This window comes from Carettochelys insculpta, chromosome 1 (assembly GCF_033958435.1).
Source record: "Carettochelys insculpta isolate YL-2023 chromosome 1, ASM3395843v1, whole genome shotgun sequence".
Lineage (NCBI taxonomy): Eukaryota > Metazoa > Chordata > Testudines > Carettochelyidae > Carettochelys > Carettochelys insculpta.
This window is the reverse complement of record NC_134137.1, coordinates 64668930-64692404: the sequence shown is the minus strand read 5'-3', so window position 1 is coordinate 64692404 and position 23475 is coordinate 64668930. Positions and strand designations below refer to the sequence as shown.

The 23475-nt window shown below is 42.7% G+C and overlaps 1 protein-coding gene across 3 annotated transcripts in view; it reads right to left on the bottom strand.

Annotated features, from left to right (window-relative positions):
- Positions 1–225: 225 nt before the first annotated feature.
- ZC3H13 (zinc finger CCCH-type containing 13) overlaps positions 226–23475 on the bottom strand; it is a 60510-nt gene continuing 37260 nt past the window's right edge. For all 3 annotated transcript variants that reach the window (XM_074988067.1, XM_074988076.1, XM_074988084.1), the window contains 9 exons: positions 20449–20631; positions 16963–17512; positions 14972–15075; positions 13532–14530; positions 11764–12273; positions 8742–8891; positions 7767–7967; positions 954–1117; positions 226–730 (listed from right to left, as the gene is read on the bottom strand). In XM_074988067.1, coding sequence (XP_074844168.1) covers positions 560–730; positions 954–1117; positions 7767–7967; positions 8742–8891; positions 11764–12273; positions 13532–14530; positions 14972–15075; positions 16963–17512; positions 20449–20631 — 3032 coding nt within the window. In that variant the 3' untranslated portion in view covers positions 226–559. The remainder of the gene's footprint in view (positions 731–953; positions 1118–7766; positions 7968–8741; positions 8892–11763; positions 12274–13531; positions 14531–14971; positions 15076–16962; positions 17513–20448; positions 20632–23475) is intronic.

The following is a 23475-nucleotide window of genomic DNA, read 5'->3' as shown; positions in this document are numbered from 1 at the left end:
ATGTGGTTCTCTAAAACCTACACTATTAGTATGTTTAGCTGCATAACCGAAAGCTGAAGGCCTGCATACTAGGAAAGCATTACAGTAAAATTATTTGTATTACCTTTCTGACATCACCTAAAAAATGCCAAAATTTGAGTTTAAGTTGATGGTCATATTATTTAGGTATCTGTAACAATAATCCAATATATAAATCATTGATCCCATGAAAAATCATTTCAGAACAGAGAAAAAAAAGATAGACCGTTTTCTTTTTCGGTTTAATATCAGGTGATATAATAAGATTTCTAAAAATGGACATCTTGAAATTACACTTGATGGATAAAACCATAAAACAGGTATATGTTACACTGTAAGAATCAATGTTATAAAACGTGCAATGAACTGGAAACAAAGATCTTCATACTTTTACTATTAATTACTCTCTCCAAACACATAACAGAATTTTCTTCCATGTCTTACAGCTTCTTTTCAACCAATTCAGAAAGTTCTAAAGGTATAAATATCAACATTACAGGGTGAGAAATAAACTAGATGGCATTCCAATGTGGACATTCGCTTAGGACACACATACTTCCTGCTGGATATTTGGTTGTGGAAGTTTATTATCTTCTGTCTTTTCCTGGCCAGGACCTTGGGACGCAGTCTTGCGTTTAAATAACCGTAGACTCAATCTTAACAAGTCACTGTCTACCACTGGGGAATTTGTGTAGGTTTGTTTTGTTGTGCCCTGTTCAGATGGAGAAAAGAAAAATCAGTGGCTTTTTTACAAGTAGCTGAGAAGTTAGACTCAAATATTCACCACAATTAAGTAATAACCGTATGTTCTTGGAAATGATTCCTCTGAGCATTAACTAACAATAATTTTGCCTTTTCTGTTGATGTGCAAAGTCAGGAAACTGGTCTATTCATGTTCTTATATTTTGAAAGATCTAGGTGAACCATGTGCTTACCTTTTCATTTTTTACTAGCTGCTTGCGAATTGCAGAGTCCCTTCTAAAGCACAAAGCTTTACAACAAGGACCAAGGTTACTAAGAAGACCTGCTCTCTCTTCCTTTCGCAGTAATGCAGCCATGTTCAGGGCCCCAAGTTCATGTTCAAACAGATGTTCTGCGTCTAAAAAGGATGATTAGAATATGTAATAACTTTGCCAAATGTGAAATATTTTTTGTCCCAAAGTCAAATTTATAGAAACTAAAAATTCTCGTATGTGATTTACGGACCACTTGTCATGTATTATTTTTAAAAGTCTTACCCAAAGTTGAACTCAGAAGTGCCCATAGCATGTGCTTCCACTGGTGGTAGACATCTGAACATGTTTTGGTGCACATAATAAAATTTAGTCTGCTCATGGATGGAAAAAATTAGAGGGAACATTCATCATAACTGAGTATTAAAAACGTGGGCACAACTCAAGTGGAAGAATGGTCTTCCTTCATTATCAGATGTTTGGGTATGAAGATAAACGAGTTCAGCGCTGGCACTGATCAAAGTCCTATGTTCCTCAAGTGTACACCATCAAATTGGAACATATGTGGCTAAACAGATATGAGATAGCTATGTAGAATATTTGCTCTTTCCTCACTGCAGTTGTTACTTCTCCCTCTTCACAAAGGTGATGAAAAAAGGATAGTGGCAAAAGTGCCCAGAGGCCACTCAGAACAAGTCAGGAAATAGGTATTAATTGAGAAACGCCTGCGGAGCATCCAGGCAGAGCCAGGCTTTCACCCTCCATGGCAGGTGAACCATGAGCATCAGCTCACTGACATGGGTTCTACATCCCACCAAGGGATGACTGATCTGAACTCACACCCTCCAGTGGCAGAGTCATAAGAGAATGTTTACACACTTGATCTTAGTCATAAAAAGGCCAAGAAGCGATATTCTAACAAGCACGCACTTCTTAGGTGTGTCTCCTACCTCCCCCCCCCGCCACCAAAAAAAAAATTACCCTGCTAATGCTGTTTGGAACAGCAGCATTGATACCTCCTCTATGTTCTGCATAATATCTCTGCCAGATGTGACAGTGGGAAGCTGCAGCATAGAAGGCCAATTAGGCCAGCCCCACTGCAACTGTTTTTTTGTTGGTGGACCACAGGGAACTGTGGATTTGGACCTGAACTTCACTCTACTTTTTCCAGGTCATAACCTCTAAGGTAGATAACCCTGCCATCAATCCAAAAATAAACACAGAAAATGTGTCCAAACCCACCCCCATTAATATAAAAACAAAAGGATAACATATTAAGCATAACTGCATGAACAAAAATTAAGTTAAAGATGAATGGGATATATTACAGAAGAAGAGTATGGTCTTAGGTGCAGTTCAGTGACACAGAGATCAAATGTTGTTTTATTTGAGAGAGCCTGAGCATTTCACAGGAACTCTCACATGCAGGTATGTGTGAGATGTCACAAAAATGCTCAGGCTCGCTGACAAATACTGAACAGAGACCTGAGACAGGTCTAACAGGTAAAGGTTCAAAGGCCAATGCACAGATCTAGGCAAAATGCACATGGGGTCATGGGGACTATTTTTTTTTTTTAAATTCACTTGCAGAGTGACCTTCTGAACAAGCTGAGCAAGACATTGTTAAGGCCAGGTAAAAGTAACAAATTACTCTGAATCAAGGATAGGTCAAAGAAAATAGCAATGATGTTGCCAAGACAATCCAGATGGCTAATCAGGAACTCAAGTAAAATGACAGACCAAAAGACAACTTCAAAGCCTGTCTGTAACCAGCCTGTGGAGTCTGTCAAGGTACCAGATGCTGTTTCTCAAAGGGCATGTTTTCCAGCTAAGCGCCTGGGCCCTAAGAGGGAACAGCTGAAAAGTAAGTGGAGAGGAAACAACTAAATAAAAACTAGAGATGTAAATTCCATTACTTGCTGGAACACAGATAAACAAGAATCTCAAATGAATTTGGTTTTGTTTCTGCACTCCAATTCACTAACAGCAGCAAGAGATCCATGCACAGGACTAGGTGAAAAAAGTAATCAAACTTTTGGGAGGAAGGGTTATAATCAACTACAATAACTAAGTTAATGCAACAGTGAGGTTACAAATATCACACAAAGTCAAGAAATTAAAATGTTATAGTTCTTCTTGTAACTGTAGCACCACTATACTGTAATTGCTCATTAGGCCATTTAAATGAAGTAACTACAACAAGATCCTCACTGAGCATGCACTTGCAAAAAAAAAATACATCCTATCCTTAACAAGTGCTCAAAGCCCACACAGGGCTAGGTAGCTGAAGGTTCCTAGAAGTTCCAGAAACCCAACCCAGAAATTGTGGAGGCAAATGACAGTATCTTAGGGGAAAATTCTTAGACCTCTTCTACAAGCACAGAGGGACCTTTTACAGCACAAACAAGTGTGGTTCTAGGGAGCAGGGCTGTGCACAAACAAGTTGAGGACAGGGCAAGAGGATCTGCTACTGCCACTGATTTTCTGGTCTTTGAAAAGCATGGTGAGGCCCAAGAGGCTATTGCAGCTGTTAGACTGTACAAGTCTATTGCCACGGTGTCCAATATGCTCCTCATTTACCACACGTGAGCCATGTCTACACGTGCACGCTACTTCAAAGTAGCGGCAATAACTTCGAAATAGTGCCTGTCACGGCTACACGCGTCGGGCGCTATTTCAAAGTTAACTTCGACGTTAGGCAGCGAGACGTCGAAGTCGCTAACCCCATGAGGGGATAGGAATAGCGCCCTACTTCGACGTTCAACATCGAAGTAGGGACCGTGTAGTCGTTGCGCGACCTGCAACGTCGAAATTGCCGGGTCCTCCATGGCGGCCATCAGCTGAGGGGTTGAGAGACGCTCTCTCCAGCCCCTCAGCTCAATGGTGGCCGCATGGAGCGGCCCCTTAAAGGTCCCCTCCCCGTCCCTTCCTGTGCAGGAAGCTGAGGGAACGTGCAGGCGGCAGCCCAGACACGTGGCCAGCCTGCACGTCCCTCAGCCATCCAAACCAGCCACCCCACCTGCGATGGCTGCCCGGCAGCCCCCCCAGGGGACACCCCCCAAGGGGAGCCAGGGCAGCCAGCCCAGCCAGGCTGGCAAGCGGCAGCGGGGCCCCTCCTGGACGGAGGCTGAGCTGCGGGACCTGCTGGGGCTCTGGAGCGAGGAGGAGGTGCTCCAGGTAATGGGGAGCAAGAGGCAGAACGCGGATGCGTTCGCTCGGCTGGCCGACGGCCTGGCTGCCTGGGGTCACCCTGCCCGCACTCCTGATCACGTCAGGAGTAAGGTGAAGGAGCTGCAGCAGGGTTACTCCCGGGCCCGGGATGCGGCCGGCCAATCTGGGGCCGCCGCCGCCACTTGCCCCTTTTACAGGGAGCTCAGGGACATCCTGGGCCCCCGGCACACCTCCTCCCCTCCGGCCACCCTTGATACTTCGGACGACGAGCCCCAGCAGGCCCTGCAGCCGGTGTCCGCCCCGGAGGTAAGCCCCGCACCCCGGGGGCCCCCCCCGGAGCCCACCCCTGGGACATCGTGGCAGGAGGAGGAGGAGGAGGAGGACTCCTCCGCAGAATCCGGGCTGCAGATCCTCCTCCTGCTATCCCGGAGCAGCAGCCGGGCCTCCGCCCCCCGGGGATCTCCAGACTGTGGGAGTGGACCGACAGGTATGTACCCCCCTCTGGTGTACACCCCTGGGCTTGAGGGGCGGGGGGGTAATAGATATGTGTCCAGGGCCCCACACATGCTCACATGGCCATGGCCCCAAGGACAGCAGGGCCATGGCCCTCACAACAGTGCATCAGACCCTGCCCCCCACCCCCACCCCGCACGACAGTGCCATGCCCCATCCCCGGGCCAGGGGGGAGCGGAACCTTGAGGGGCCCCCGGGAGGAGGGGGTGGGACACCCCGCAGCAGCATGTGATGGAGTGGGGGGAGTGCAAAAGGGAGACTCAGGCTACATATGAGCAACAAGAGCCGAATAGCTCCCAGGGGCAAAGGATGATCCTGGGGCTACAGCTGGCAGGTGACACCTCTGCCCTGAACAAAGAGGAGGGAGGAGCCGAGCTGGCTTGGAATTGGGGGGGTAGGGCGGGGGCCACAGGTAGAGGCTAGGGGAAGGGAAAGCTGGAAGGCAGCCAGCCTGAGGAGGGGGAAAGCTGCATCCCAGAGGGGCACCCCTTGGGGTCTTCTCCCCAGGACGGGTTGGAAGGACTGTCTCTTCCGACAGCTGGTACTGTCACTCCTGGGAGAAACTGGGCATCTGTGGCCTAAGAAACCTCTCCCGTCAGACCCTGCGGAGTGAAGTGAGACTCGCTCCCACCAGGGGACGGGGTGCAGGGCAGGGGGACCCCGAACCCCATCCATCACAGCAGCATCTCACGGGGATGGGGAACCTGCAGCACAGGGCTGGGGGGGACAAAGGCCACGGCTCAGGGCCCACACTAACGCCTGTCTCCATTCTTCTTCCCCCCCTCCTCTCCTGTGTCCTGCACCTGCACCATCAGAAGGACCGGAGGAGAGTGCCGGCGAGGCATCAGTCGTCCCGGAGAGCCCTCCGGGGCCACTGCTCCAGGCAAGCCCCTCGGCCGAGGACCGACTGGCCCCACGGCAGGCTAGACGGCGGACCCCGCGCCACCACCAGCCGACGGCGACAGACCCCCAGCTGCTGGCCATCCACCGTCGGCAGCTGGAGGTCGCAGAGCAGCACCTGCAGCTGCAGGAGCGGGCGCTGGCCTGGCGCCAAGAGGCATGGGGGGCCTACATGGAGACTTTCAACCGCCTGGTGGACTACCTGGCCCCCCATGCCACGCCGGCTGCCGCAGCGCCCAACATGCCTGCTCCACCCCATTAATGGAATGGGGCATTCCATTAATGACCTACAGGTATGTGCGTTACTGAAAAAGAACTTTTGCACCGTTCTTCAAAGGGAAGCAGCCGAGCTGGATTTTATGTTCAAATTCGGCACATTAACACATGGTTTAAACTGCGATGGGAACTTTCTGAGTCACGATAGGGGCTCGTCTGCATACTTGGCTTAATCTGATTCTTGACCTCCCGCCGCCCGACTCCTCCACTCTCTGATTTGCTCACCTTGATTATCTTTTTCTGATTTGTCCTCCTTGCTTACTGTTTTTGGTTCTCTGTGCCTTAAATATTGAGTCTCTTCTGGTCTGGCTATGGTCTGAAGAAGTGGGTCTGTCCCACGAAAGCTCACCTAATAAACTATTTTGCTAGTCTTTAAAGTGCTACTTGACTGCTTTTTTACCAGTGGCAAGTGGGTGTTTCTCAAATGCTGCTCTTAATGTTGCATTAAAATCTTTTGCATTTGATTTACTTGATTTAAAAAAAAAAAAAAAAAGCAGACTATGCTTAATTTCACAATTGAAATGGCTCTCATAACAACACCATTCACTGAGATGAACTGGGCCATCAGAAACACACTCACTTTTTATTCTTTGTTTTCCAGCAAATTATCTGCAGTCTAAGCAGCAGTAGATGGATGCACAACATGAAACCTCTTTGCAAGAAAAGTTTTAGAAAGTAAACACACAGTTGCAGAATTCATGGAAGCGTAACAGCCACAGATTCTGTGGGTTTTTGGCACCCACAATCTTGTCATCTTCATTCTTAAAGTAGTTTATGGCAAGATTTTACCAGTTGCAAGTGTTTTAAAAGAGCCATGCGCAATCCTGTTGATAGAAAATATCCCAAGCAGGTCTTGCTTGGCTCCTGGCAGGCCCATAAGAAAGTAAGTAATTTTCTGTCCTGAAGGCCACGTCTACATTAGCAAGTTCTTTCAGAAAAGCAGGCCCTTTCTTGAAAGAATACGTGGTGCTTCCACAAACAAAATGTGCTCTTTTGATCTGAAATCGGAAGAACACAGCACTTTTTCTGGCAGCCCTCTTCCTCTCCCAAATGAGGAAGAGAATCTTTTTCCAAAAGATTCTTTCAGAAAAAGAGCAGTTGTCACGCTGCTGGATATTTAGATCCCTCGCCTGTTCTTTCAAAAGAGAGAGGGCTGTGGGGCCGCAATGTATCAAAAAAGCGGCTAGATCTTTTGATCTGCTTTTTTGTATGTGGATGTGTTCTTTTGAAAGAAATTTTTTTGGACGAGATCTTCCAGAAGAACTTATTTCGTAAGATCGCTGGAATGTTGACACAGCCCTACATCATGTCAAAAAGAACTAGAGAACTGTACCACAGTAGATCAGAGCAACATAGCATGTCCTTGTTAATTATCTTGCTGCAAACAGAATTCCCCAGAAAGATTGCTGAACTTGTGGATTGTGCCATATATCCAAATATCCTTCCACAGATGTATAATGTATATTTCACTTGTTCATTTTTGTTCTCTTACAACTACTTCTACAATGTCTGAAGTCCTGCAAATGCATTAGGAAGAGCAGCAATTAGCTCCTGATACTTCCTCACAGTATCAATATAGGTTCAATTGCAGGAATATCAACTTCACAAACCACTGCCAAATAAAATCTGGGCCTGGATCGTATTACTATAAAAGTAGGGCTTGAAAATCCACTTACCCAACATAAGTAGAATTTTTGCTCACATAAGCTGGCTAAGTAAGGCTTATTTGAAGTAATCCAAACACTAACTAATTTGATTCACAGGGGATCCTAAATCAACGAAGCCACTACAATAATACAAATATACACCTACAGCCAACAAGTATCAACATAAAAATCAGTGTGTGCCTTGCAATTAAAATGCTTACTAATTCATTGCTTACAAAGACACTTTACTAATCCTGCGATTATCTATTTCCTCAAGAAACAGAATTACCTTTAGGTTTTTCTAAAGCTCTCTGGCAGGTTTCTTTAATTTTGGTGAAGAGTTCAGGGCCTGCCAGTCGTTTGGAAACGCCAACTTTCAACATAACAGCACATGGTGTGAATTTTAAGAGTGCTGCCCCTGGCTCTCGTGGCTCTTTTGGCTGCTTTGGCATAAGGCTGGACCAATCCACGTCTATTACATCAACAGGATCTGCAAAAAGATACAATGGAGAATGAGCTATTAAATAATCATCTCTTTTAATAAATGGTTAGCTTCATCTGCTCTCTCTAAGGCAGTATAAATCAGCTAATATTGTTCAGAAACCCTCTCAAAAACTGAATTTGTATGTATTTCAGAAATCAGATTGTCATGTTGAACGCATGAATGCTGGGGCTCTGCTGAAACTGCAGGTCTGGAAATAGTCACTTCAGTAGGCATAGAAACAGTACAACTATCAGAGAGGTAGCCGCATTAGTCTGGATCTCCAAAAACAACAAGTAGTCCTGTGGCATCTTGCAGACTAACAGAAATTTTGGAGCATAAGCTTTCATGGGCAAAGACTCACCTCATCAAAATTATTAAAATATTTTACTGCTTGGTGCACTGATTAGACTTTTGGCTGCTAATCTGTGCTGTGGCACTGGAGTAAGCAAAAATAAATCTGTTCTTTAAGGAGACATGATTTACTAGACAGAATTGGAGCTGTGTTTTTCTCTAACATAACAGGTATGTTAAGCATGAACACATCCCATACGACTTAGCACGGAATACCTTTCCTGCTTTGAGTGGGTTGATAGGCATTCAAATCATGAAGAAAAATAACTTTGGAACCATTACAGTATCTCCCAAAATGTCCTGCCCCTTCCAAATACACACATTCTCTAGTGATATAACAAATGGGATACAAAAATAATTATCATTAAGTCAACTAGTCCAACTTCTGCATCCAACTGCTAGCAAAAGTAAATTTACTATATATTTTACCTGGCATCTTCTCCTCCTCCTGTTGATCCTCCCTCTTTTCAGCATCACCTGCCAGAATTTCATCTAGTTCATCATCACTGATTGGCTCATATTCTCCAGCAGCAGACCCCAGTGACTGCACATCATCTATCTTGGCCTCATCTTCGCCTCCTATAGAAACGGACATGCAATGCAAGCTTAAAAACTGTCACATATTTCAGCATCCTCAGAACGAGGCTACTGCACATTTAGATTTGAGCAAATAAACCTGATAGTTTTTTTTGTGAAAGCACATACAACACTGACAGATGCTGTTCAGTTCTGCAGGTGTTCAAATAATTTGTCAGCTGACAGGTAATAAACCCTGGCATCTAACTTGGCTCAGGTCAACTTCTAGATGTGCAAGGTTAGACAGTATACATACTACTCAGGGTCAAATCTAAAAGGAATTAAAAAATTGTTGTCAATTACACCAAGAGCATATAAGTAGGCTTCTTCCCTCTTAAGAAGCCTCTTGCACCCAAGAATCAAAACATAATTTGGCCCTTAAGGTCCAGAAGAAGGGAAAGTAGCAATAAAAAACAGTAAGATCACCAAAAGGTGCAGTTAAATTAGCCACAGGCCTTACCTTACACTTTTAAGACCCCTTCTGGGAAGTCAGAGCAAGGGGCTTACAAGAAGGTTATACTAGGTTCCCTTAGTCTCTTTCACTTCTCTGATAATTTGCAACCTATGCTACATTAGGCCTTACCCATAAATTTGATCCTTCGAATTAAGAAGCATCACACTGATGTCATAATTACAGTAACTGGTATCTTGTGGCCCCTGGAGAAAGGACTAGGACTGTACCCCTCTTCTGGGATTGAGAGCCCACCCAAAGCAGTGGTACACCAGCACAGCCCACATGCAACCCACCCTTCAGTTGGCATACCCGAAATTCGGATAAGGTTCTGTACAGAGAACTGGCAACTGTCCACAGTGTAAGGTCCCTCACAGATGGCATCTACAAGCAAGGGTAAACTTTCTGGATTTGGGCACCTAAGAGATGTATTGATTCAATCCACTGAGTGGGTGGCCTCTGCCAGCATGGCTCTGATCAAGAGCAGGAATTTATAGGTATGCTCTCCTTATAGAGTGTAGCAGAAATACTGCCACTTGCCCTCTTCCCCCAGAAGTGAATTTCTCCTTGGTTGGAAGCTGCACCCAAAGGTATAGTTTGCTCGCCCTTCATATATTAATAAAGTAGAAACCAGTGCAGAAAACTAAGGGAAAGACACAACAGTAAGAGTGTAAATTAACTATTCAGAACACCTGTCACTGCTTAGCAGGGAGCACAGCCTCTCTGGAATCATTAATGTCTTCACTTGAAGGAAGCATATTAAATGTTGAACACACAATCATACTTAAGTAATTAAATCCTCACACATTTTACGTTGGGCCTATGCACAATGACTGTAGCCTAAACAGAACAAGACAGCTGATGCTGCATCAACATCAGAGCTGCTCTCCTCTCTCTCTAAAGGGAGACTTTTAGAATCTACATGTCACTCTGGATCTCAGCACAATTTTCAGTACTAACATTTACATGAACAGCAGATTTTCATGGCACAGTCTCCATTTTTAGTAGACCTCATGAATACTAAGCTACTGAACATGCTAGTTCACATTTTTTCTCAACTACATGCCTGAATGCTTGAGTGGAGCAGACTGTATTTTACGATTTTCAAAAGTTGAATAACCTCCTTATCAAAACAACATATGTGGCACATTAAATGTGCCTGAACCATAATTCCAGCCCAACAACCACAGAGCTGTTGAGTAATAATCAGGAGAGAGAACAGACAAGAGACTGTGCAGCATCCTTTTGGTTTAACTCCCATTTTAAGAAATATTTTGCTTTGAATCAGCAGGACTGAATTACTTTTTTATTGTGTGTGTCAGTGAAAAAGATAATTAAAACAAAACGATTCTGCAATTTAAAAAGACTGCTAAAAAGAAGATAGTACAACCAGGAATAACTGCCAAAATAACTGGGGGAAAAAAGTATCTGATCTTTTGGCGAAGGTACGGACAACATAAAGAATAGTGGGAAGAATTTATTCAAATGAGAAAAACACTGAATAGCTTCTTATTCAGTCACACGTCTGTGCTTACTCTTAATTTTCCAAATAGATTATGAAACATTTCCATGCTTCATAATGGACAAGACAATTCACTCTCTCTAAGATAAGTGCAAGACACAAACTACACACAGCAGCTCTTCCTTAGTGGATTTTAAACGTAGTTTTCAATTTAAGTGTTTGCCAGTGTTTATATTACCTTTGTTTCTTAAACCAAGCATATATTTTTTCAGAGACAGAAAAAATAGCTGATTTTATTTGTGTTTAATAAAAGTACTTTTCTGAAGTTATTCCTCAACAAGACCTAGCTACCTACTTGCCCATATGGGTAAGAATGACACGTGTCAAAATTATATCATCATCAGTTGTCTGGCAACTGGCTATAGAAAAAACATGATGATTGCGACATTACAAACGCTAACTTTTAAAATGATGCAACATTTAAAAAAATGTACAAAGATATAAGACAATAAATTTTTCTTCGTTTGAAATGCCTTCTATTTTTCTATAGTTTTCCATTTTAACTCTCCTTACCAATATCCTCATTAGCTGTTTCTCCCACACTAAGAAATAGACTAATGATGGAAGTGGGTGATGAAGAAAAGGGAAACTTTGTTCTTTAAACCACATGATTATTCAGAAATCTGGTGCATAAGCAAGTTATATCTGGTCTCATTTATGTTTATTAGTCTCAAGACTGCTTAGGAAGTACACAATTAATGAAGCACATGCTAAAAAAAGCTGTTCATAGGAATTCTCTCTCAGGGTCTCTGCTTTCACGGTGGAAAAGCAGGAGCCAATATGCATATCAGAGAGTGACCTTTCAGTAGAAAATTATTCTGATATACTGTAATTCAATGTTATGTTAAAAGGGGAAGGAATAAAATAATTGACAGACTAGTTTCTGTTCCAGAACATCTCACCTTCTAAACTCTCCACTTTCTCAGTTTCATTTCCATCTTCAAATCCTTGTGAAGTTCCCATATCCTTTTCTGTCCTTTCCTTCTCCAAAACTGCAGTGTCCCGGAAAACCCCATCAGATTCCTTTTCGTGATCTCTGTCCAGTTTTGGTTCACTGCGCTTTGACGACTCTGTTTGAGAAGAAATGTCAAGAGTTCTGTCCCTGTCTTTGTCCCTTTCAATAGTATCAGGAAGTTGTCTCTCTCTTTCCCTATCCAAATCTCTTCTTTTTTCCCTCTCTCGCTCTCGGTCTCTGATTCTGTCACGACTCCGTGGCCAGTCTTTATCTACATCTCGGTCCCATTCTCTCTGTCTTCCTTCTCTCCTTTCTCTGTCACGTTCACGATCATGATCATGTCTATCTCGTTCTTGAAGCCTTTCCCTGCTATCAAAGGACCCAGATCTGGAATGGACCTGACGATCTGATTCAGGAGAACTTCTTCTTGAACTGTGGCTTCTTGAATCTTGACGATCTGAGTAAAATATTAAAAAGAGACATGATCATAGCAAGTGACTATAGTACACCTTTATGTATCAAAACAAACATCTACAGTCATCATTTTTACAGACTCTGATGTCACAACAGATTTTTGTGTTATGTTACACCTTAAGAATAATATAGAATAAAGATTTCTTGTGGTGATGGACATTTTCATCTTAAAATGGAATCAGGAAATCAGAATAGATACATAATATGGAGACATATTTTAATGCCCTAGAGGTTTGAATCCTCTGTGCATGTTTTGGTAATTATTTTGCAATTAACTTAAAGACCATCTGCAGCAAGATCAATTTTTCTCAGTATAACAGCTTACCCAAAAAAATAAAAATAAGACAAGGGGGGGGGGGGAAAAAAGAAAAAGACTTGAATGACATTTGAAAGGGTTAAAAAATAAATCTGAGTAATAGACACAGACGTGTACGCCTCCTATGCTGATTGTATCCAGACAATATCGGGGCTGCTCTTTTTGCTCCCTACCATCAAAGAGGGTGAAAGCATTTTCAGTCTTGCCAAGGTATATACAAAGTAGTACAGGAAACAAGAAGAAAGCTGGAGCTCTCCAACAGCCCATTTGATTCATGAGAACAGTATCTCTCCAATAAAGGTTTGCAACATCTTAAATAATTTCTTTCCTGTTTTTCCCCTTCACACTCCACAGACAAAGCAATTCCGTTCCAAGGAATTCTTTTGGTTCAGGACAAAAATGATTCTCTTTTGTATTAAACTTAACTATTAAGGGCCACAACATAATGACTCCACCGTAAATTTCTTTCAGGAACCACGTTGAACTTAGCTCCCCGACATGTAAAATTTCGCTTCATGCGCATCATTTCATAATTTCAATATTTTAAAATTCAACTTCAATTTGTTTAGAATTTTAAAACTACATTTGTATAATAAAACTACTACCATGCTATATGTTAGCATAAGAGTTCTTCTAATTCATAAATTTAGTAAGTTCAACAGATATGTTTTAACCCTTACAGCATAAAGTGCTATTTCTTGTTGAATATTCAGCAAAAGGATAATTCATCCCCACTGATTCAAACAGTTATAAATCACCATTTGAAGGAATATTTAACTCCCTCTAATTTTATTAGGGTGGTAGAAGATATTCATATCCAGTGAAGCAAGAATTTAAGGACATGCTAGAAGAAACAGAAGTGGAATTTTCGCACTTTCACAGAACAAGATATAAAATCAGTCTTGTTAGGACAGTGTCTTATTACCTGAAGACGTGCTGCGGCTGGGTTCCCCCCGTTTCAACTGATCAATTCTGGACTTTCGTTCCCCAGTGATTTCCAAGCTTTTTTTCTCTCTGTCCCTGGAGCTGCTATGCAAGATCCGTTTCCGACCTGTTTGGTCATCACCACTTCGATGAGCAGACTCATTGGACGGTGATCGAAGTCTGCTTGAAGCATGACTTCGATTGCTACCAAGACTGCTGCTGCGTTTCTGATCCACAGGTTTGCGATGAGGTGCCTCTTCTATTGTAACATGGGGGGTTTCTACCTTTTCCCCCCTCAGTCTGTGGCTTTTTCTGTGAGATTCTTCAGTGCTTCTCTCGGGAACAATTATTTCTCCCCGGTCTGGAACATCTTCATCTGACCAGTCACTAAATGTTGTCTCTTCTCTTTTTGGAGCAGCTTCTACTGACACAGTTTTCTCAGGCACTGCTTCAACCAACTCTTCTTTTGTTGTGACAGGAGGTGTTCTTGGGCCTTTTTTCTTTTTATGGTGTGGGACAATTTCTTCATCAGAAACCTCAGAATCGCCCTTTGACCTTTTACGCTTCTTCTCAACATTCTTCTTTTTTGGAACTTTCTTAGGTGAAAAGACCTGGCCCTCCTCTGCAGTTGACTCATTGGTATATCGTTCCACACTGATGTCATCATCTTTTTTCTTTTTTGTGGTCTTTTTCTGTACTTTAGATTTCTTTTTATTTTCCTCATGTATTCTATCAGATGCATCTCGTTCTTCAGAAGGGCGATGTCCTAAACTCTCTTGAATCCTGGTCCGTGAGCTTTCAGTGACTTCTGCTTGCTCTCTTTGCTCTCTCTGTTTGTCTCCTGAAGACACCCGTTCTTTGAACTCCGTTTCTTCATAACGTCTTGAGCTTTCTTTTCTCTCTGGCTTTCGGCTCTGTCTGTCTTCTGTAAGATGTGTGGGGCTGAGAGATCGGGATTCTTGTGGTCGCACAACCTGACTTAGCAGCCTGTGCTTCTCATCTACAGGTGGAAATGACAACATATTTTTATTGTTCCAAAGGGAGGAAAAAAAAAAGCACACATTTTGTACATGGTACACATGCCAAAGGAAAGTATAAATCAAAACAACCCATTACTTCCAGCTACATTCTCCAAGCTTTTAAGTATCTGCAGTATTAATGGATTTATTTTCACTTTTAATAGATATGCAACTTAAAGACAGACATTGGGGGCTACTTTCTCAGGACAAAGTTCAATATATGATAGCAAAATTAGCATATAAAAGAAATATGCCTAACCTCACCACTGTAGAAGAAAAACAGCCCTGCAGTGAAGAAGTCAGGGAGACGAAGATATAACAAAAAGTCTAATTCATTATTTTCTATTTAAGATTGCAAGGAACTTCTTCACAGTTACAGATGAGCGTGTAAATGGCGGCAAAGACAACCTTCTTCTACTTACTTTTGTCATCTCCACTGTTGTACGCATCACTATCAGGAGAATGTTCACGACGGCGCTTGGGTGACTGACGAGGACTTGGGCTACTTTCATTTCTGTGACGCTTCCTACATTGTACAAATAAACAGCTTTCATGCAGGTTCCTTTCATAAAGACCAACAGCTGTATTTCCTTACCACTGCTGTAAACATGAGTAACATAATACCTTCACTCTATATCACTCGCAAAATACAAGATACCAAAAGATGTCCCACTATTTCTTGGCTTGTTAGCAACAAATTTTCAAAATAAGATCAATTTTCATTTCCACTGCAAATACTTAAAATATTTTTACTGATGAGACATTCCAACTTCTAAACAAAACAAAATATTCTTTAAGATGATCCACCAGCTTTTAGACAACAGGAATTTACAACCTTAGTAAGAGATTATCTTAGTATAATTTTTTGGTGTGGCAAAGGTTCTATACTAGCCTATACAGATACCTTGTGACTCAACAACATGGGCGGTGTCCGAGGGACAGTCATCACTTTAAGAACTATGGTGGGCAGTTCAGTCACAGCAACCATTAACTCTTAGGTAATGTCTGCACGGCACTTTCGTCTGTGAAGCTTCTCTTGGTCAGAGGTATGAAAAAACCACATTCCCCAAGTGACAAAAGTTTACCCAGCAAAAACCACCAGTGTGGTCAGCCCAGTGTCAGTAGGAGACACTCACTCCCCAACAAAGTTACCTCCTCTCTTTGGGGAGGCCTGTATTTTGTCAATTGGAGAGCTTTTTCCTGATGACAAAGAACAAAAAAGAAAGCACTGTCTCCTGAACAAATAAACTTTATCCTTTCTTTCAACTTTCATTGCAACAGTTGAACGTAGATGACAACAGCAGAATAAGATTCTCTCGATTATTGCTTGGACAGTCGAAGACCTGATCCTAAAAATGAAACTGCAAGCTATTTCCTTCACAAGCTCACTAAACAAGAATACCTCAGAAATAAAATTCAAGTAATTGCTCTGAACACAGTGAAAAGATCCAATATACACATCTAGCTACATAAAGAAAGGACTGAGGTTACTCTTGTGCACCCAATGAGCACTGCTTCAAAGACAGATCCCAAAACTCAGAAGTACATCCAACCAATAGCAATACTTAAAGATCACTCCTATGGAGAATCAAGAATTTATTGGATAGAAGGATCTAGAAAAATGTTAGGCACAAAATTTGTTGTTGTCCTTCTAAACTGATTTTTTTAAACTTTTTTAAAAAATCATTTTGTATTTAAAGAGTAAATGCTATAAGAGTTTATGGAGTATATGCTATGTTATTTTCACATAACAGAGGTTTCATCTCATATTTAAGCAAGAATCAACACAACCTCAAAGGATCTGCTACAGTAACATGTGAATGAGAGAGTGATCTCTCAGGCTACGTCTATACTAGAAGCGCCTGTTGACAGAGGTGTTTAGGCAAAACCTCTATTAAGAGTGTACCTACACAAAAAAGATCAACAGAGCAATCTGCTCAGTCAATAGAAAGCAGCCAGACTGCCCTGCCCTCTGTTAACAGAACGGCTGACTAGAAGTTCTGCAAACAGGGCTGCCTGGGTGAACAAGACACCCTCTCTGTCGACACAACTCTGTTGACAGAAGCATTAGCCCTCAAATTTTCGAGGGATAACACTATCAAGACAAATGCAGAATTCTGTCAAGAGTTAGTCGACAAAACGCACTATATGTATGTGGATGCTCCCTGAGTTATGTCAACAGAAATCCTCTTCTGTCAACAAAACTCTCTAGTGTAGACACAGCCTCAGAGAATTGCTAAGGGCTTGTGGTGTTAGCACATAATCCTCCACAAGCTACACCACTAGCAGACATGTGCTACTTGTGCCTTGGCAAACATTTAGTTTACAACGCTGAAAAAAGATACCATGAAACATTTAAGGGTTGCGTTTTACATTTTTGGTGGGAAAACAAATCATATATAGAATCACTTACTTAGATTTCCTCTCTTCATGGACATCTCTTGTAGTCCTCTCTTCTCGAACATCCTCTCTCTTATCTCTGCGGTCATCTCTTCCTTTGTCTTTGTCCTCCCAGTCTCTCTGACGTTCTCGTTCCTTATCCCTGTCCCGACCCCGTTCTCTCTCTCGCTCTCGTTCTCGCTCTCTCTCCCGTTCTCTCTCCCGTTCCCGTTCCTCCCTCTCTCGCTCCCGTTCTCGTTCTCTCTCTCTTTCCCTTTCTCGTTCTCTTTCCCTTTCTCTGTCATGGTCTCGGTCTCTGTCCCGTTCACGTTCTCTGTCTTTGTCCCGCTCTCTCTCGCGCTCACGTTCTCGGGCACGATCTCGTTCTAGTTCTCTTTCCTTTTCTCTCTCCCGCTCCCTCTCTCTCTCCCTCTCTCGTTCCCTCTCTCTCTCTCGTTCCCTTTCCCTGGCCCTTTCATCTCTCCTATCGTCAACCCGGTCTACTCTGCGTTCTTCTCTCCTTTCATCACGCTCAAGGTCATCACTCCTTCCTTGGTGTCGCACTGGGGAGCTTGGTCTTTGATCTGTAAAGAAAGTCAAGTTTCATTGCCAGTGACTAATTAGACAGACATACCCCTCATAGTATGCTAATATAGAAAATTAGAACTGAAGCTCCTGTGTTCTTATTAAAAGTACATTTATACAGAATAATAACAGAGAGGAAGCCATGCTAGTCTATACACTATCAAAACAAAAAGCAGTCAAGTAGCACTTTAAAGACTAGCAAAATAGTTTATTAGGTGAGCTTTCGTGGCTCACCTAATAAACTATTTTGCTAGTCTTTAAAGTGTTACTTGACTGCTTTTTGTTTTTATACAGAATAAGGATACAATCTAAATATCTGCATTAGACATACAGGAGAAACTTCTTGCAGAATGCTGGAAGAGGTTCTGAAAGACAGGAGCAACAAGGCACTATCCTGAAATTTTTTAAAATGAAGAAATCTAAGTCTTTTCTATTGACGCTTAAGGTCGCTACAAGCCATGTCCATAAAGGTTTTATTTTGTACAAGTCTGTTCCTAGTAATTTCAAAACTTTATTGCCCAAGAGCATGATCAAGTATCTTCCATAAGATTTCAATCCAAAAGATGTGTAAAATGGATATTTTCACGTAAAAATGTTTACTAGAATGATAAAGAATGCAGGATTTTACTTTTCTTCCTGCATTCTCAGGTCCACTGTCCCTCTAGCCAGCACTTTCATTATTTGGAAAAATAGGAAAGAGACCGGTCCAGTGGCTCATCTATCATCAGAACACCAGAGTGACTCGGACCAAGAAAAGGAGGCTAAAAGAGAAACACTGGAAACCTCAGACCAGAAATCTTTTAACCATTGCTCGAACCTTCAAAAACTTCACGTGTAAAGCTGTTCAGGCACAGTGCACAGGAACTGGCGCTGAAGGGGTGTGTGTGTGTACACACATGGGTAAGCAGGAAATAATTCACTTGGAAGCCCAGGGAAATCCCTGTTTAACGTCATTATTGGCAGAAGGGGAAGGGGAAAGACTAGAGAGGAACACAAGCTGTGAGGCCTCTGTCTCCAATCCTTAGCAACAAAAAAAATATAGATAGTAGCAGACATCTAAGACTCACTTAAGTTGATAAAAATTGCGACTAATTTGCAACAATAGTTATACAATGATTTGAATTCTATTTTAGCAAAGAATAATGGAAAAAATCCTCCATAGCGTATGCTAAAAGCATTACATAAAGGGGTAGAGGAAACACACTTTTGAATAAAGGAAAAATGCAAATTTGACTTTTTGTCTATTATTGCAAAGCTGACATAATGCAAATTTCCCTATATTACAGAAAGAATATCCTTTGGGGCATGCATGTGGAGTTTGAACAGAACTGAGTCAATAACACTTACACTCCTGTCAGTTTAATCAATTCTCACCTGCAAGTGAATTAATAATGACTTCATGATCCCTTGCTTCCAGGTAAAATTAAAAGTAAATAAGAATGCCATTTCTGCTAATCGCCAAAACTTTTTTTTTCCACCTTCTTTATATTGGTATGCCCACATCATTTCAATACCACTAATTGCAATAACACTACACTGAAGCAAATGCTTCACTTCTAAACTACAATTTTTCCAGATTATAATCCCCGTAAAGTGTGGTAGTTATCCACAAACAATTCTGATATAAGAAACGCAACAGACATCCCTAAATATGTGTTTGCTAAATACATGTGGGCATGGATAATTAATAATTACTTCACAGTAATCTTTCTCCTTTGAAACACTGTACTTGTGTTTGGAAACATGAGATTTAACACTAAAGTATTTGTGTTTTAGCTGAATACAGGATACCTAGTTCTGAAAATTTGTATTTTTAAACCTCATTAAAAATGACTTGTAGTGTATTCTGGAAAAAGTTTTTTTTTCTTATATGTTCACTTCTAAAGCACTGTCTCAATATTTCTCAATCATGCAATTCTGTACTGTAAAATCACTCTCTGAGAAGATTTTAACAATTAAAAAAGTCTAGGTTTCTTTTTGTCTTTTGTTTTTAAAGAAACAGAGTCAAGTAATACCATAGAAAATGAGGAAAAATACCTAAGCCTGATCTAATTTTTAAAGGTCCTCACAAGTATTTATTGTGCCTTTTAAACAGAATGAACACAGGCAGCATCCAGGATTCACTGGCCACATTCAACACAATTAAAATCTCCCTGAAGACCAAAACTTCAAGGCAAATTTACATTTACTCTTCTCAAGGTTCCTAAAATCCAATTTTGCCTTCATTAAGCTCTTGTGTTGTGCTACCTGAGGAAGTCAGCAACTTCAGAGTCAACTCTAAGATGACACTTCAGACTGGATGTTAGAACAGAGATCCACACGGACGACTGAACACTTTCCGCTATGAAAATGAAATGTCTCATGCTAAGCCCAGAAAGATCCTTATAAAATACAAGGAGTCTCCCCATCCTCACTAGACTCTGTATCAAGATTTATTAGCCTTTTGATTCTGACCACAGAGAAGGATTAATCAATATTAAATTCCCAAGTCAATAACATTTCATACTGTATTAATCACAATTTTATACTGTGCCTTTCTTTAGTAGGCAGCCAAGGTTAGCCAGACCTTCACAAGTGCATATTTAAATACTAAGACAAAAATATTCTGTATGATTCTATATCAAGTAACATGGTATTGAAATGTAACAGTGACCAGTCTCATACTCTCCAAAACATAAAACTGAAAATGTGCAGTCCCTCTGAACTTATTCATTGTACACTGAAGTCATAAAAAGCTCAGTTTGATTAAAACATTCTGAATGAATGAAAACAAGCACAGGGAAATGCCATAAGCTAATCCAGGAAGAGGGGGGAAATATATAGCTGTGCTAAAGAGCATTAGTAAATTTTCATTAGCCTCAGTACAAAAGTGATGTCAAACTCCAACATCAGGTCAGATGTATGTTTCTGAACTAGTACACGCATATCTGCACACCTCTCTCTCGGTTGTCACGTCTGTCCCTTTCTCCATGTCTTCTTTCAAAGGATGAATCCCTTGCTTGCTCTCGATTGTCGTAGCGGTCTCGGTCAGGATAGCTATTTCGCGATTCCCAGCTGTCGTGGTAGTTGCCACTACTGCTATGACTGTCAACTTGAGAACCTCTGGTTGCCCGACTTCCTATTGAAAACATATCCACTCACCATAAGAGTCCACACATAAGAAAATCCACTGACACTTTATAACTATTAACCATAAGATTATGTAAGTTCATTTAAATTCTAAAATCTATTTGATACATAAAACCGTTTCAATGTTCATCTCCCCATCCCGACTTACAAGTATATAGTTAACAAATCCAACACACATACACATATTTGGAACAATGAGATGTCAACCTACCACATCCAGAATGCTGCACTTGTGTTCCAAGAAGCTGCAAATCATATACACCAAGCCTAAATACCGTACTTGTATTTTCAGGAGAAATCCGCTTCCTCTAGTTACAACAGGTGGTTATCTGAATGGTAATAAGGCAGAGCCTGGAGATGGCTGATATTTGTGCTTAGAAGAATATAAGACTGCAGATGTCGTGCAGAAGGAAATGCGCAGACCAAGCAGTCAAGATATGATGAAGGTTGCTCTAGAACAGTGGCTCTCAATCAAGGTGTAGCCAGTTCAGGCTCCCGGAAGGGTTCTTCCCCTTGAGGGTCAGTGGGTGGCCATTTGGCCCCACTGCCATGGGCACCCAACAACCCCCAAAGTAAATCGTTCGGGGGGGGGGGGGCGGTTCCCACCTTCCCTCAGGTGGGTGAGAGACAACAGTTGATAGCCCTCGCCTTACTTCAGGCAGGTGCTGGAGAAAATTAGCTGTCATCGCGGCCCAGCTCAAGGTCCAGGCAACAGCAGGCCCACAGTCTTAGAAGGCCCCCTGCTCAGGGCAGGGCAACAAACCTGCGGTTCATAGAAAGCACCCAGCCTTAGCTCAGGGTGGGGTGGCAAACAGCCAAAAGGAGCCCATGCCCTGGTGCAAAGCGAGGCAGGCCCAGGCCCTAGTGCAGGACAGGGGCAACAAACAAACAAACAGTCTTTAGGTGGCCCCCGGTCCTAGCTTGGGGCAGGGCGCCACACATCCTAAAGGAACCCAAGTCCAGCAGCAAGGTGGGGCAGGCCCAGGCCCTGGTGCAGGGCAGGATAACAATCAAACAGTCTTAGAATGCCCAGGCCCTAGCTCAGGGCGGGACAGCACACAACAGGCACTCTGCCTGCACCGGCAGAGAGTGGGGAGATTGCCACCCGGCAAGTGGGTGGCAGGGAGATGCGAGACCACCCACTCCACATGTCCTGGCCCGGGGTCCTGGTCGCAGCAGCACGGTCTGCTGCTTGGGTCAGCGGGGAATCCAGACCGCAACACGCTGACCCAAGGCCCTTTAAGGGTCCTCTTTACCCACTGGGCCACTCCTCGTCTCCCTCCTGGCACATACCCAGAGTCCAACCAACTCCTTGGGCTCGCAAGGTTCCAGGTGGTCTAGGGATTCCGGGGCTTCAGGCTCGCTCAGGGTGCAGGCTGAGGCTGGTTCTCCAGCCACCTCGGACTGGCTCAGGGTGCAGGCTGAGGCCAGTCCACAGGTAAATGGTCCAGATCCAGCGGGTCTTCTACAGGCTGGTTCTGTTGGGGTCCACATGGCATCAGGATCCGCAACGCCCCAGGAGGCCCAACTCAGGCTGCAGCCTCCCTCAGCCGGTCCTCAACCTCCCAGGCTGGGAGCCCAGAGCCATTGTCTGGCTCCCATGGAGCCTGGCCCCCAGCAGAGTCCTCAGGCTGCCAGGCAGGGAGCCCAGAGCCGTCCTCTGGAGGCTCAGCCCCAATTGAGTCCTCTAGATAGGCTTTTCTAGGCCTGGCCCTACCTCCTGACTTCCAGTCAGGTGATTGGGAGGAGCCAGACTCCAGGCAAAATGGCTGCTGGAAGGGTTCCTCCCCTTCTGGGTAGTGGGGTGGCCACTCAGCCCCACTACAACAAGGGTACTTGTACAACAAGGGTACATTAACTCAGTGTTTCTCAATTTCTTTATGAATAAGAAATGACTTTTTTTATGTTCATCTGATTTTATTTATCCTTTTTGCAGAATCACAAGTACAATGGCAAGTTTATTGCCAATAGGCAATTTTGTCCAACGAACCAGTTACAATTAAGTTGTTCAAAACAAATGTGTTGCAATGGCAGGAAAAAAAAAACGTGTGTCTGAAAATTTTAGGTGCTGGGATATTACTTTTATTTATTTATTTTTCGAAAAGGGGGTATTTTATGAAAAGGTTGAGAAACACTGCTCTAGAATTACTGGATGCTTATTTTTAAAAAAAACTCTAAGAAACCAAAGCAAAAAACATAATGAATACATATGACCAAAGGGTGACAGCGAAAAGAATGAACAGTTGCTCAAATATGAATTACAAGGAAGAATGTTTTCGAAAGCTACAGAAATATTTTTATGCAAGAAAAACAGGAATTTGAGTACAATGCATATTTGAGGAGAAAGAAGAGGGCTTGTGTTATGCATACAGTTAAAGAAGCTGCCCGTAGTACACTTTCATTATGCTTCAGGCTCTTATTTGTATTACACGGCCCTTGGGATCAGCTAAGGTTGCAGATATATTAAACAGAGTGGAGCAGGATTTTGAAGTATTATAGCAGGATGCCAACACTATATTGTTTTAATGAATGGAAACAGAGGAGTGCTATGCATTTAACCATCAACAATTCATTTTTAATATCAGAGAGGTAGCCGTGTTACTCTGTATCTTCAAGAACAACAAGTCGTCCTGTGGCACCTTATAGACTAACAGGTATTTTGGAGCATAAGCTTTTGTGGGCAAAGACCTGCTTCATCAGATGCACGAGTGGGCGGGTGGTTTCAGAGGGGTATTTAAAGAGTGAGGTCCAGGAAAAGGGAGGGCCAGAGGTGACGAGGTCTATTCAGTCAGGGTGGAAAAGGCCCATTATCAGTAGTATGTACGAAGCAAGA